The 12,319-nt window shown below is 39.1% G+C and overlaps 1 protein-coding gene across 1 annotated transcript in view; it reads right to left on the bottom strand.

Annotated features, from left to right (window-relative positions):
- UTP20 (UTP20 small subunit processome component) overlaps nucleotides 1-12,072 on the bottom strand; it is a 108,060-nt gene extending 95,988 nt beyond the window's left edge. Inside the window, exons 1-9 of the mRNA XM_003269911.2 lie at nucleotides 11,854-12,072; nucleotides 10,981-11,061; nucleotides 6,267-6,333; nucleotides 6,023-6,155; nucleotides 5,404-5,592; nucleotides 2,875-2,956; nucleotides 1,639-1,776; nucleotides 1,021-1,176; nucleotides 26-172 (exon numbers count right to left, since the gene is read on the bottom strand). Of these exons, the coding sequence (XP_003269959.1) occupies nucleotides 26-172; nucleotides 1,021-1,176; nucleotides 1,639-1,776; nucleotides 2,875-2,956; nucleotides 5,404-5,592; nucleotides 6,023-6,155; nucleotides 6,267-6,333; nucleotides 10,981-11,061; nucleotides 11,854-11,898 (1,038 nt within the window). The 5' untranslated portion in view covers nucleotides 11,899-12,072. The remainder of the gene's footprint in view (nucleotides 1-25; nucleotides 173-1,020; nucleotides 1,177-1,638; nucleotides 1,777-2,874; nucleotides 2,957-5,403; nucleotides 5,593-6,022; nucleotides 6,156-6,266; nucleotides 6,334-10,980; nucleotides 11,062-11,853) is intronic.
- Nucleotides 12,073-12,319: the final 247 nt, after the last annotated feature.

Genomic DNA, 12,319 nt, shown 5'->3' with positions numbered 1-12,319 from the left:
CGAGCATATTAAGTTGGGAACTCACCTTACAGACATCAGCAGGCATGGTTATCTTTGTCCCACTTCCATGTTTTACAAGTATAAGGTATGTTTCCAACAACCTTTTAATCTGTTCAGAACTTTCACAACAGTTAGTTTTTGTTACTTTTGTATGTAGATCCAAGAGTGATTCCTGCAAACAAAGAATTTAACAGAGAGAATAACTATAAAGTATCAAACTCAACTGTTAATCCAATAACAAAAACTGTGGGACAGTTCAACTTTTCCCATTCTTTTGCTTTGGAAGAAAAAGATACATTTACCAGGAGTCACTAATGATAACAGCTAACATTGGCTGAGTGCATTGTTCTAAGTCTTTTTTTTTTTTCTGAGACGGAGTTTCACTCTTGTTGCCCAGGCTGGAGTGCAATGGCGCAATCTCGGCTCACCGCAACCTCTGCCTCCCAGGTTCAAGTGATTCTCCTGCCTCAGCCTCCCAAGTAGCTGGGATTACAGGATTGTGCCATTTTGTATTTTTAGTAGAGACAGGGTTTCTCCATGTTAGTCAGGCTGGTCTCGAACTCCCCACCTCAGGTGATCCACCCACCATGGCCTCCCAAAGTGCTGGGATTACAGGCGTGAGCCACTGTGCCCGGCCCATTCTAAGTTCTTTACAAGTATTCACTCATCATCCTCACAGCAACCCCGAGGGAGAGAATATTACTACCCCCATTTATTATCTGAAGAGACTGGGGAATCGAGATTTCAAATAATTTTCCCAGGTCACACTAGCAGTAAGTGGAAGGGTCAAGATTCAAATAGGCAGTCTGGCTCCAGAGCCTTCTACTGCATCTCAAGATAACATATCAAACAAAAAATAGCACAGGGGGCAGAGAGAAGGAAAATTTTAATATGTGTATAGAAGTATAAATAAAACAATTATAAAATATAACCTCTAGGAGTGCTTTGCAAAACTGAGAGCAGAAACAGTAAATTCTTAGACTCCTTATCAAAAACCCATCTTTAAAGATTAGAACTCACTTGCAAACATTCAAAAAATGTACCAAAATGTTCCTTGGAGATGTAGGATACAGTGGGTTTCACCATGTTTTTGAGTGTTTCTCCAATTAACATCCATGGTAGTTGAGTTTCTGTTTCAGTGACTGGTCCTAGCTTTCGCAAAATTAGCTTCACTGCCTGTGGGAACACAAGTCATTAACATTAACATATAAACTCTTATTTTCAAGTATTGCTTTGGGAGTCACCACTCTGATTACATTAGCTACCTTAAAAATCAGGTCTGGAATAGTCAAGGATATGGCAACTTTGATGGTTAATAATGTGTCCCAAAAGGAACTTCTAAACTAGGATGGGAATTTTATCATTACAACAGTTCCCTCCCCACCTGCCCTTGCCCATTAATCAATTTATCTTACCCCCTAGCATCCAAAATAAAGAAGACATCAATGACTCTGTAAGTAACATCTCACTGTCCAAGGCCTACACTGGGTAAGCATTGTTACTGAACACCCAACATTCCCCATCTAGTGCTTTCTATCTACTCTAGGCTGTCTTCCCTCCACATCATTTGCCTCATTCTTTTCTACTTTCTGTTTCATCCATCCACATAGACTCTAAGCACCCCTCCCCGTTGTGTACCTGGCCTGTACAGGAGTGAAACATATTTCTAACTCCTTTGCACATTTCAAAGAGCAACTGTCCAACACCTTCAACTTTTTCTGGATGTTTATCAAGATCAAGAAACATTAAATTGAAAAGTGCATTTTTATCAGAGACCTAAAATATAAAGTAGAAATGGAAAATTATATTCACAAACATAAACACATCCAAATGAAGAACTCTCATTTGCTATTCTACATATTCTTATTTAAATATACTTAGGAAAAAATTGTGAAAGGAACAGACATTTGTAATTATTTCAAACTACTCTAATAGTGTATTCTCACTTGGAATGTCACACAAAAGAGTGAATTCATTGGTAATACGGGAAGATATGTACTACAAAAAAAACTACAGAAGTCAATTCTATCTTTTAAAGTAAATACATTTGTATTTTGTATTGTATACAGTAAAATATTTGTATTTTATGAAATACAAAATTTAATATCAATGTTTTTGTTTTATTACAAAAACCCTCTAAAATTTACTATGAATATTTTATACAAACACAAATGACACCATGCTACCAGTTACTTCCAGGAAACTATTAGAAAAGTTCTTATTAATGTCACAGTTCATGTATTTACTGACTTGAATTAGAGAGCATTTTTGATATATACACACTGAAAGCTATCACAAACCTAAATAATAATACAATAGTGACCCTAATTAGATCATATCAATTTGTGAGCAACAAATAAGTCTTACTGTGAGATAAATTCAAAATAGTAACAGATTTCTGTTAAGTATATATATAGATACATAGAAAAAATTAGCCCATAATAACCACATTTTTAAAAGATATCTACTTCTATTCATCAGATTATTATTATTACTAGTGTGTGTGTATGTGTGTGTGTGTGTGTGTGTGTGTGTGTGTGATATGGAGTCTTGCTCTGTCGCCCAGGCTGGAGTGCAGTGGTGTGATCTCAGCTCACTGCAACTTCTGACTCCTGGGCTCAAGCAATTCTCATGTCTCAACCTCCCGAGTAGCTGAGAATACAGGTGCACACCACCATGCCCAGCTAATTTTTGCATTTTTAGTAGAGACGGGGTTTTGCCATGTTGGTCAGGCTGGTCTCCAACTCCTGACCTCAGGTGATCCACCTGCCTTGGCCTCCCAAAGTGTTGGGATTACAGGTGTGAGCCACCACGCCTGGCCTATTCATCAGATTCTTGATGATTAGCAACAAACAGATAAAATACCAGACTAACCTTTCTCATCAAAAAAGTAAAACTTTCAGCAGCAAAATTTCTTATATGTAGTTTTTTATGAGCCAGGAGTGTGCTGTACATGCTATACATGAAAAAAATAAGATATATTTCATTAATCATATAATTTTAATAAATACATACTACATGTCAACAATATGGACAACAATGTGCTAGGTATGCAAGGAATACACAGCAGGTATCAAACAAATTTGAAATCTCATTCATTTATGGAGACACCCACATGTTGAAAGAAGACTTGACCACAGACATGAAGAGCCCTAGGACTGGTGGTACTGGTTTTACAAACAAGACTCCAGGAAAAGTTGAAATTTGTAATGAGCTCTGAATGAAAGAAGAATTAGGTAGGGACTGCAGTCCATATTATTGGTATAAAAGCAAGAGCAAAGATGAGGCAGGTGGAAATGATCATGGTCATGACAAGGAGGCTGGTCCATCTGAAAGAGGAAAGATGATATAGTAGAGGAGGGCAGTTATGGTTAAACTTGGTCAGGTAGACAGGTCTAGCTTACATCTATATAAGCACTTACTCTGTGTTACTCCATTTAATCAGCACAATAACTCTATGGGATGGGTACTATTATAATCCCCCCATTCTACAGATAATGAAAGTGAGGCAGAAAGCATAAGCAACTTGCTCAAGGTCAAGCAGCCATGCATCTATAACTAAATAATTACTTATATATAATCACATTGTTAAATTTGGTCTCCCTAATGATAGAAGGGTATGGAATATATCTCTCCAATTTTCTCATAACCCCAGTACCTAATAGTTCCTTGCTGACAGCAGGTACTAATAAATGTTGGCTGAATGAGAAATGACTATTTCCAGAAAGACTAATTTGGCAGCAATATACTGGATAACATAAAAGAGGAAAGAAGAGTCTGGTAATTCAGTCAGAAAGCTGCTCCAGTCATATAAGCTTGGGCTAACAGGCATGAAAGAGACTGGAAGGAGAGGGAAATGGCAAGGGATGAACCCAGTAGACATTTCAGGAGTCCCCGCAATGAAGCTGGAGACCTTACAGCAGTCCACAGGGCCCTGGATGATCTGGCCCCTGACTACTGCTTCTCTCACATCGCTTAGCTACTCTCACCCTTATACAGGCTGCTCGGCCACCCACGACTTCTTGCTGGGCATGTGCCCAAGATGTTCTCCCCCTGCTAAAATGTAAGCTTTGTGAGAAGAGGGATTTTTATCTGTTTTATCTGTGACTGTATCTCAAGTGCCTGACATACAGACAGTGTCCAATAAATACTCACTGAGCAAATGCGTGAATGACAGAATCAAGAGGATTTGGACACCTCTGAAGACAACTGGGTTAGTGATGCCTCTGATATGCCAAAACTCAGAGACAGGAAGAATGTTAGTATTAATGACAGACAATGGGCAACCAAACAGGGCCTGGCATATGGCAGACACTCAATACCTATTTACTGAACACTTGAATGAATGTACAGATAAGAGGAGTTGATTTAACAGTAAAGTGTTGAGTTCAGTTTCAGTAATACAAGTGAAAATAGCCAGGCTACTGAAGTTGTAATACTGAAAGCAAATAAATTTAGAACTGAAGAGTCTGACTTAGGAGACACAAAAGTGGCAGCTTTTATGACAGCCAAAGTCATAAAACAAAATCAATTATTCCCCAAAGACCTTGTTGGTTGTTTAATGAAACAATATTGGTTTCTAACATATTTTACCAAAAGCTTCATAGGGAACTAGTAAAAGCTGGAAAAAGACTTCTTTCTCTTTCTTCATTCAAAGTTCCTAAAAGAGAAGTGTGGGCTGAGTGAAAGGGGTGGCATAAAACAAAGTCTATTGTCCCATACCATGCACACACCATTTACTGGGGGGTAAGGGGCTGAAGACTGATATTAAACATTCCCATGGCAATTATAGAACATGAAAACAACCAGAAGACCAAGTGGAAAATCCCACCAAACCCCAGACTTAAACAGAAAATAAGAAAATCTTTGCTTACTTTAAACAAAAGGCTACTACAAAATTCATTCTTTCCTTGTCCACATTTACTCACAAATACTGAGTGTCTCTTTCAGCTTAGTAAGTATTAGTGGCTGGGGAAATGTCAGTGTTTAAAACAGGGTTCTTAAACTGTCTTAAACCTCCCTTAAACCAGGTGTAGAGAGGACAGCAATACATTATAACCAAACAATTCTGGTAAAAGTTGTGTGACATAGGTGGTTAAAAAACACCAAGAGGATAGCGAGTACAGAGTTTTATTAATACTTCTGGTGAAGGTGTCTGTTTGTGGAGGCTGTAAGGACCAAGTCAGGCCTTCATGGGTGGGTAAACTTTCAGCAGCTGGAGAGGAGAGATGGTCATGGCAACTCAGACTGACAGACTAGATTGTGGACCACTTTGGCTGGAGAATCAACTTTGTACACGGAAACAATTAGGCACTGAGCTGGCAAAGTGGTTTGGAGTCAGAAAGAAGCCAGGGAAAAAGAAGTAGGCAATTAAAAAACATACTAGAGAGAGAAGGGGGTTACCTGTATATACTGGACATGTCCTTCACCATCAGTCTCCACAGGTACTTATAAAGATACGATAACGAGGTAAAAGCCCATTCTAACAACTCTGTGTCCTGAGTCTCCAGGATCGAGGTGATAGTCAAAAAAAACTCTGGAAAGTGTGGGTAGAAATCCATCTGCAGATCTCGGGCCAACTGTACAACCAAACTGGATTAAAAAAAAGAAGCAACTGATTATGTGGATTTTTTTAAAACGCTGCAAATCTACTTAACGATAGTAGGTGGCCTATGATCATAGCATTAATTAAATAAAAATACTTCTAAATCAAGTATAAAATTCTTTAAATCTTAAGACCTCAGCAAAGAAATCAGGCAAGAAGTTACATTCCATCACAAGTTGTAGCCAACTGTTCCTATAGTGTCACAGAAAGATGGGATTATCTTAGTATATAACAAATGCAAAATTATATCCCAAGATTCTACTTTATGGTAATGCACCCATTCCTAACAGAAAAGGAAAATCCTTCTTGTTTCTAAATTATGAGCACCTGATCTGAGGCATATGCAGCTTTGAAACACAATCTTTCTTAAAACTCAGACAAATATAGTTATGAGCTTTCTCTCAAGATGCTACTTACTCCAAAAGGGGTTGATAGGCAAAACTGTTCTTAACTTGCAGGTGAGTCTTCAAACTCTGAACTATCTCGTTTTGATGATAGACCAACTGATTGAATGATTGGCATTTGTCAATAACTTCTTTGTAAAATTTTCCTGAGTGGGGGGAAAAAAATATGTTCTTTTCTATCACACCACTATTCAGCTGTACGGAACATATAAAGTGCAAACTATGGGTGAATAAAATAGAAACAAAATAGAAAATACCAAAGTGTTCCGTGAGGTTTAATTCTCTCCATTTCAGCAGACCCTCAAAAAAGTAGGTTTCAACCTCCTGTCAAGATTAAAGCAGTCCATTAATCGAATAACTCTAAGAAGGCAATGATCAAGGTAAATAGAATAATGATACATTAATATCTTAAGACAATGATACTGAAGAGTTTAAGAACTCCTTTTAGTTTTTTAAAACAGGCCACTAAGTAACACACTTTAAAAAGCAATCAGAAGTTATCAATAGACCACTTATAAAATATTGTTTTGTTGATTTGGTTGCAGCAAATAATTTTCTGGAGCCTATACATATTGTCCACTAAGGGAAAATTATTTTCTGTGTTTTCTTATAATTTTAGGCAAAGAAAAAGGTGCTGGTTCTTTACAGTTCCTACAATCTGCTTTTAGAAATATGAATTAGTACAACTTATGAACAAGTAATATGGCATTCCTATTAAAATTCAAAATAGTTATGCTATTTGACCCTATAGGTAGTTCTTATAAAGTTTGCAAGCCTATAAGTAAAAGATGTTTATTCAGCTTAACTACAGTGTGGGGAAACATTAAACAGGCTAAAATATCCAACATCAGGAAAATGGTTGGAATATCCTGTGGTCTATATATAGTAAGGCATATTATGTGGCTACTAAAAAGAGTTAATCTCTACTGAACTAGAATTACACGGATGATATGCCCCCAAAATGATAAAAGCAAGTTATGCAGTGAGAGGGTATGGTAGGATTCAATTTTCCTTAAAAAACAAAAACAAGAAACCCTCTACAAATGTTTGCACACACAAACATGAGACGACAGTATGGAAGAATACAACTATACTGAACTGTCGGTGTTGGCTTCCTTGGGAATTATGGGTGGGAGGAGTGAGATAATGGGCTTTTCATAAGTTTACCACTATGTTACTTAACTTGTTAACATGGTATCAATTACTTTGTACTTTGAAAGGTAAAGCCAATAAATTATCATACATGTATGACGTGTATGTACGCATGCATGTACGACGTGTATGTACGCATGCATGTACGACGTGTATGTACGCATGCATGTACGACGTGTATGTACACATGTATGTACGCATGCATGTACGACGTGTATGTACGCATGCATGTACGACGTGTATGTACGCATGCATGTACGACGTGTATGTATGCATGCATGTACGACGTGTATGTACACATGCATGCATGTACGACGTGTATGTACACATGCATGCATGTATGATGTGTATGTATACATGCATGCATGTATGTGTGTATAGATGTATAAATAAATGCATACCCCCCAAAACAATCATTCTACCAAAAAGATACATGCATTCGTATGTTCATCTCTGCACTATCCACAATAGCAAAGACATTGAATTGCCCCAGGTGTCCATTAATAGTAGACTGGATAAAGAAAATACAGTACATATACACCATGGAATACTATATGCCTTAAAAAAGAATGAAATCACGTCCTTTGCAGCAACATGGATACAGCTGGAGTCCATAATACTAAGCAAATTAACATAGGAACAGAAAACCAAATACTGCATGTTCTGACTTATAAGTGGGAGCTAAATATTGAGTACACATAGACATAAATATAAGAACAATGAACACCGTGGATTACTAGAGGGTGGAGGAAGTGGGGATGGGCTAAAAAAAACTACCTGTTGGGTACTATGCTCACTACCTGGGTAACAGGATCCATACTCCAAACCTCAGCATCACACAATATTCCCATGTAACAAACCTGCACAGGTACCCCCTGTATCTAAAGTCAAAGTTGAAATAAAAATAAAAATACAAATATGTGTTAATAGAGAGAGAGAAAAAAGAGGGAATAAACACATAAGCACACATGCAAACAGCATGCCAAATCTACAATCTCAAAAAAAAAAAAAATCCTTAAACTGTTCTTTGGAAATCTTTAAAATCAATAGTTAGGCAGAATAGATACTATGTAACCACAAAAATTAAAAACTAAAAATTAAAAAAAAAAAAGGCAGAAAAGAAAGAGAATCTCATAAATTTTGTTTTAGACTGGGGACAATGGCTCACGCCTGTAATCCCAACACTGGGAGGCTGAGGCAGGAAGAGCATTTGAGTCCAGGAGTTTGAGACTAGCCTAGGCAACAACACGAGATCCTATTTCTATTTTTCAAAACTAAAAATATTAAAAATGTTTTTGTTGTTGTTTTCATGTCCTTTAAGGCATTTTCATGTCCTTTAAGGCAGAAGGAAAATATGCCACACAGTTTAAAACTTAAATGCAGAACGCATTTCTAACCTAGCACAGACCTGACATGTCAGCTATGTGTGAGAGACCATGTCGCGTCCTTTTGCAAGGTAACTCTGGAGCTTCTTTCACCATGAGACGGAGTCTATTTCCTCACCCTTTGAATCTGGCCTGGCCTCCTGACTTGCTTTAACTAATAACATGCAACGAAAGTGACTCTGATGACTAAAGCAAAACTTTATGAGGCCTTGACAGCTTCTGCCTTCACTCTCTTGAAAAGATTCTGCCACCATGAAAAGACGCCTAGTCTAGCTTACTGGGGAATAAGAAGCCATGAAAAGAACCAAGATCAACAAGCCACGGCCAACTGCCAGACACGTGACAGAGGCCATTCTGGACCATCCAGTCCAGGATTCTAATTTCAGGCTGTCTTCTCTGCCTCCTTAACACTACCTCTTGATACTTTCAACCTCTCCTGTGGCTTAAACTATTAATCACATTCTAAATGCCAAATCTGTAATTTCACCTCTGAAGTCACCTATACTCCAGATCCATATATACAAACATCTTTTGGACACTATCATTTGGATGGCCACAGATATTTCAAACTCAAGCCCCAAATGGAACTAATTATCTTATCTTTACAACCTTGTGCTCCTTTACCTATAAATATATCTTGATGAGTAACATCCTCAACCATTCAACCTTAACCTCATTATCTTGCTTGCTGCAAACCCAGTAGGTCACAAGTCCTATCCATTCATTCTACTTCCTCAATATCTCTGGAATCTTTCTCTTCTCTCTATCTTGATACCTGCTACAATAATCATTTCTTACTTAGATGACAGCCAAATCCTCACAACTGGACAACTGAGATTAGATATCCAAGTTAAAGGCATGTTACACCGGACCTTAAAAGGCTAGCAGAGGAATCATGACATGATGCAGGACTGCAGTCCTGTTCTTTTCTCCACACTAAAGCCAGAGATTGGAAATTTAAACCTGATCATGTCATTCATTCCCCTGCTTACAGTCCTAGAACTCTAAGTCCCTATGGCTTCAGGATAAAACCCAAACTTAGCTTGACATATGAAGCCCTTTATGATCCTTGCCTACCTCTCCAGCTTTATCTCACCAGCTGCCCCCTTGCCCCATCCCAGTCACCATGAATACAAAAAAACACCCTATACACACCTATAACCACACTGGACTGCTTTGCAGTTTCTTGAATGTGACATGCATTCTCTAGCTTCTGTTCCTTTATATAGGCTTCTCCCTCAGCCTGAAACAGCCTTTCCTGTCCTCTTTACCATGTTAAAACCTATATAAACAAGATGCAATTCAGGTGTCGCCTCGTCTAGATCACCTTTTTTGACACTCCTAAAGAATATAGGTTAGGTTCCCTTTACTATGAGTTCCCAAAGCACAATGTGCTCACCTAGACAACATCATTTAACACGTTGAATTTACACAGTGGAGATAATGCATTCAAAGACAACAGTGAGTGGAGTCTGATTATAGTAAAGAATAATATTAAGAAGTGAGATCGGATCTCCAAGGTATAGGCATGTTACATAGGACCTTAAAACACCGGAGGAATAATGACATGATGCAGAAAAAGACTTCTGCATAAAGGGATGACAAGGCTGGGCGTGGTGGCTCACACCTGTAATCCCAGCACTTTCGGAGGCCGAGGCGAGCAGATCACGAGGTCAGGAGATTGAGACCATCCTGGCCAACATGGTGAAACCTCGTCTCTACTAAAAATGCAAAAATTAGCTGGGTGTGGTGGCACACACCTGTAATCCCAGCTACTCAGGAGGCTGAGGCAGGAGAATTGCTTTAACCTGGTAGGCGGAGATTGTAGTGAGCCAAGATCACGCCACTGCACTCCAACCTGGAGACACAGCGAGACTCCATCTCAAAAAATAAATAAATAAATAAATAAATAAATAAATAAATAAAAAAAAATAAAATAAAGGGATGACAGAGTCAGAGTATGGTTAGAACTGGAAAATATTATGTAGTCTAGCCCCTTTATTTTTATAAAGGAGAAAATTAAGCCCCGGGAAAAGGGCTTGCTCAAAATCACTTTAAAGTTATAGCTTCAGGAATATGGATCTGCAGCAGTGCTTGGAATGCATAAGGGAAAGGGAGAGGCTAGAATCACAAAGCCAGCTGAAAGTCAAGTCAATTGTCTAATAGAGCTTCACCCAGTAGAACTTTCTGCAAAGATGAAAATGTTCCAATTCTATATTTATTCAATATGTTAGTAACTAGCCACATTTGAGCACTCAAATTTTTAATGTACTTTAAATCCAATTTGTCTTATGTGGCTACTGTATGAAACAGCACAGGTCTAAAGCATTTCATGTCCAAAAAGGAATACCTTGAAAAACAATTCACTTCTACTAATAGAAGAAACTAAAACATCATGAACACTTGAAGATTGGCTAGTATCACATTCTCTTACCTCCTCATAGCTTGAAGTTCTATCAATCCGGTGAATAATATCAATATTCACATTCCCCAGTCGTTCAGCAAATGTAAGAAACTGGAAGGGAAAGTATATTTAAGATACACAATTATTTAATATTTATCAGATCTTTAATATCTATTTGAATGCTGCATGTAGGCATCTCTAATCACAAAGGATAAGTGGGAAAAAAAAAACTGAAAAACATTGGGCCATAAACAAATGTACTGCATCACTGTTCAAAGATAATGAATACTTCTATATGTTTGGATAATTTCTCTCAGCTATGTCATTTCAAATAAAATTTCCATTGCTAGACTGGTGAGCCTAGGTGGATGCTGGCAATTAGTCTCGCTAGATCTATTAGGTTTCATACCCTCCCATAAGCATGCGGACCTAGCAAAGTCGCTGCAGTAAAAGTGTTTTTAAACATATACAGACCTATGATTGTATCCTAACGAAGACCTGGGAACAATCTATCAAGGGGCAAACAGAGAAAGCGCTGTATATTTGCCCTTAGCTGGGAATCACTCACCGCCAGCCGGCTCGCCCAATTCGGTCTTTAAAGATAAAAGAGCAGGGGGGAATCGGTCCTAAGCAATCTCCTGGAATAGTGAATTTAATTCTGGACTACAAGAAATTCGCAGGACTGGCCAGACCCCACAAAACATGGGTGAAACTTGCTGTCCAGACTTCTTTCCTCCCCCAACCCATGTTTACTACATCCAGTGTCTCCCTCTTTCGCCGGAGCCTCCAGGCAAGTGACACACTCGGCCTAGAAGTCTGAGGCCCCTAGAGTCTCGCTCAGAGCCTGTCTCACGACTGAGGCAGCGGAGACCCGCGGCTCCCTGCCCAAGCTCCCGCGCTCACCCGGTAGGTGTTCTCGGTCTTGTGGGAAACGGGCTTTGTCTTCATGGCTGCAGAGGGGCAGTGGCCCGCGACGGCCTCGGGAGGGTCGAAGGGATGCAACCGACAGTAAGGAGGGGAAAGTGGCTCACAGGCAGTACTCTCCGATTCCCAGATGCCCAGACTTTCTCACGTGCGGCTTCAGCCCCTGGGCGCCGCCATGTTGGAGACAAGGAGGAGCCTGAGTGGGTCACGTGGATAAAAAAAGAACGGCGCAGGCGCACCCTTTGGCAGGGGCCTACAGGAGGCGGGGCTGCGCACAAAAGGGCTGGCGTTTGGGTGAGGTGTTCTTTTCACTCCCTTTGGTAAAGGTTTAGAAGACAAATGTATTTTCATTATAAAATAAAACATACCTGTCATCATTATCAACTAACATTACTGTCCCTCACTATGTACCCTGCACCGTGCAAAGATCCTTTCATCCATAATT

This window comes from Nomascus leucogenys, chromosome 10, assembly GCF_006542625.1.
Source record: "Nomascus leucogenys isolate Asia chromosome 10, Asia_NLE_v1, whole genome shotgun sequence".
Taxonomy (NCBI): domain Eukaryota; kingdom Metazoa; phylum Chordata; class Mammalia; order Primates; family Hylobatidae; genus Nomascus; species Nomascus leucogenys.
The sequence above is the reverse complement of the archived record's forward strand: the minus strand, read 5'-3'. Positions and strand labels throughout refer to the sequence as shown.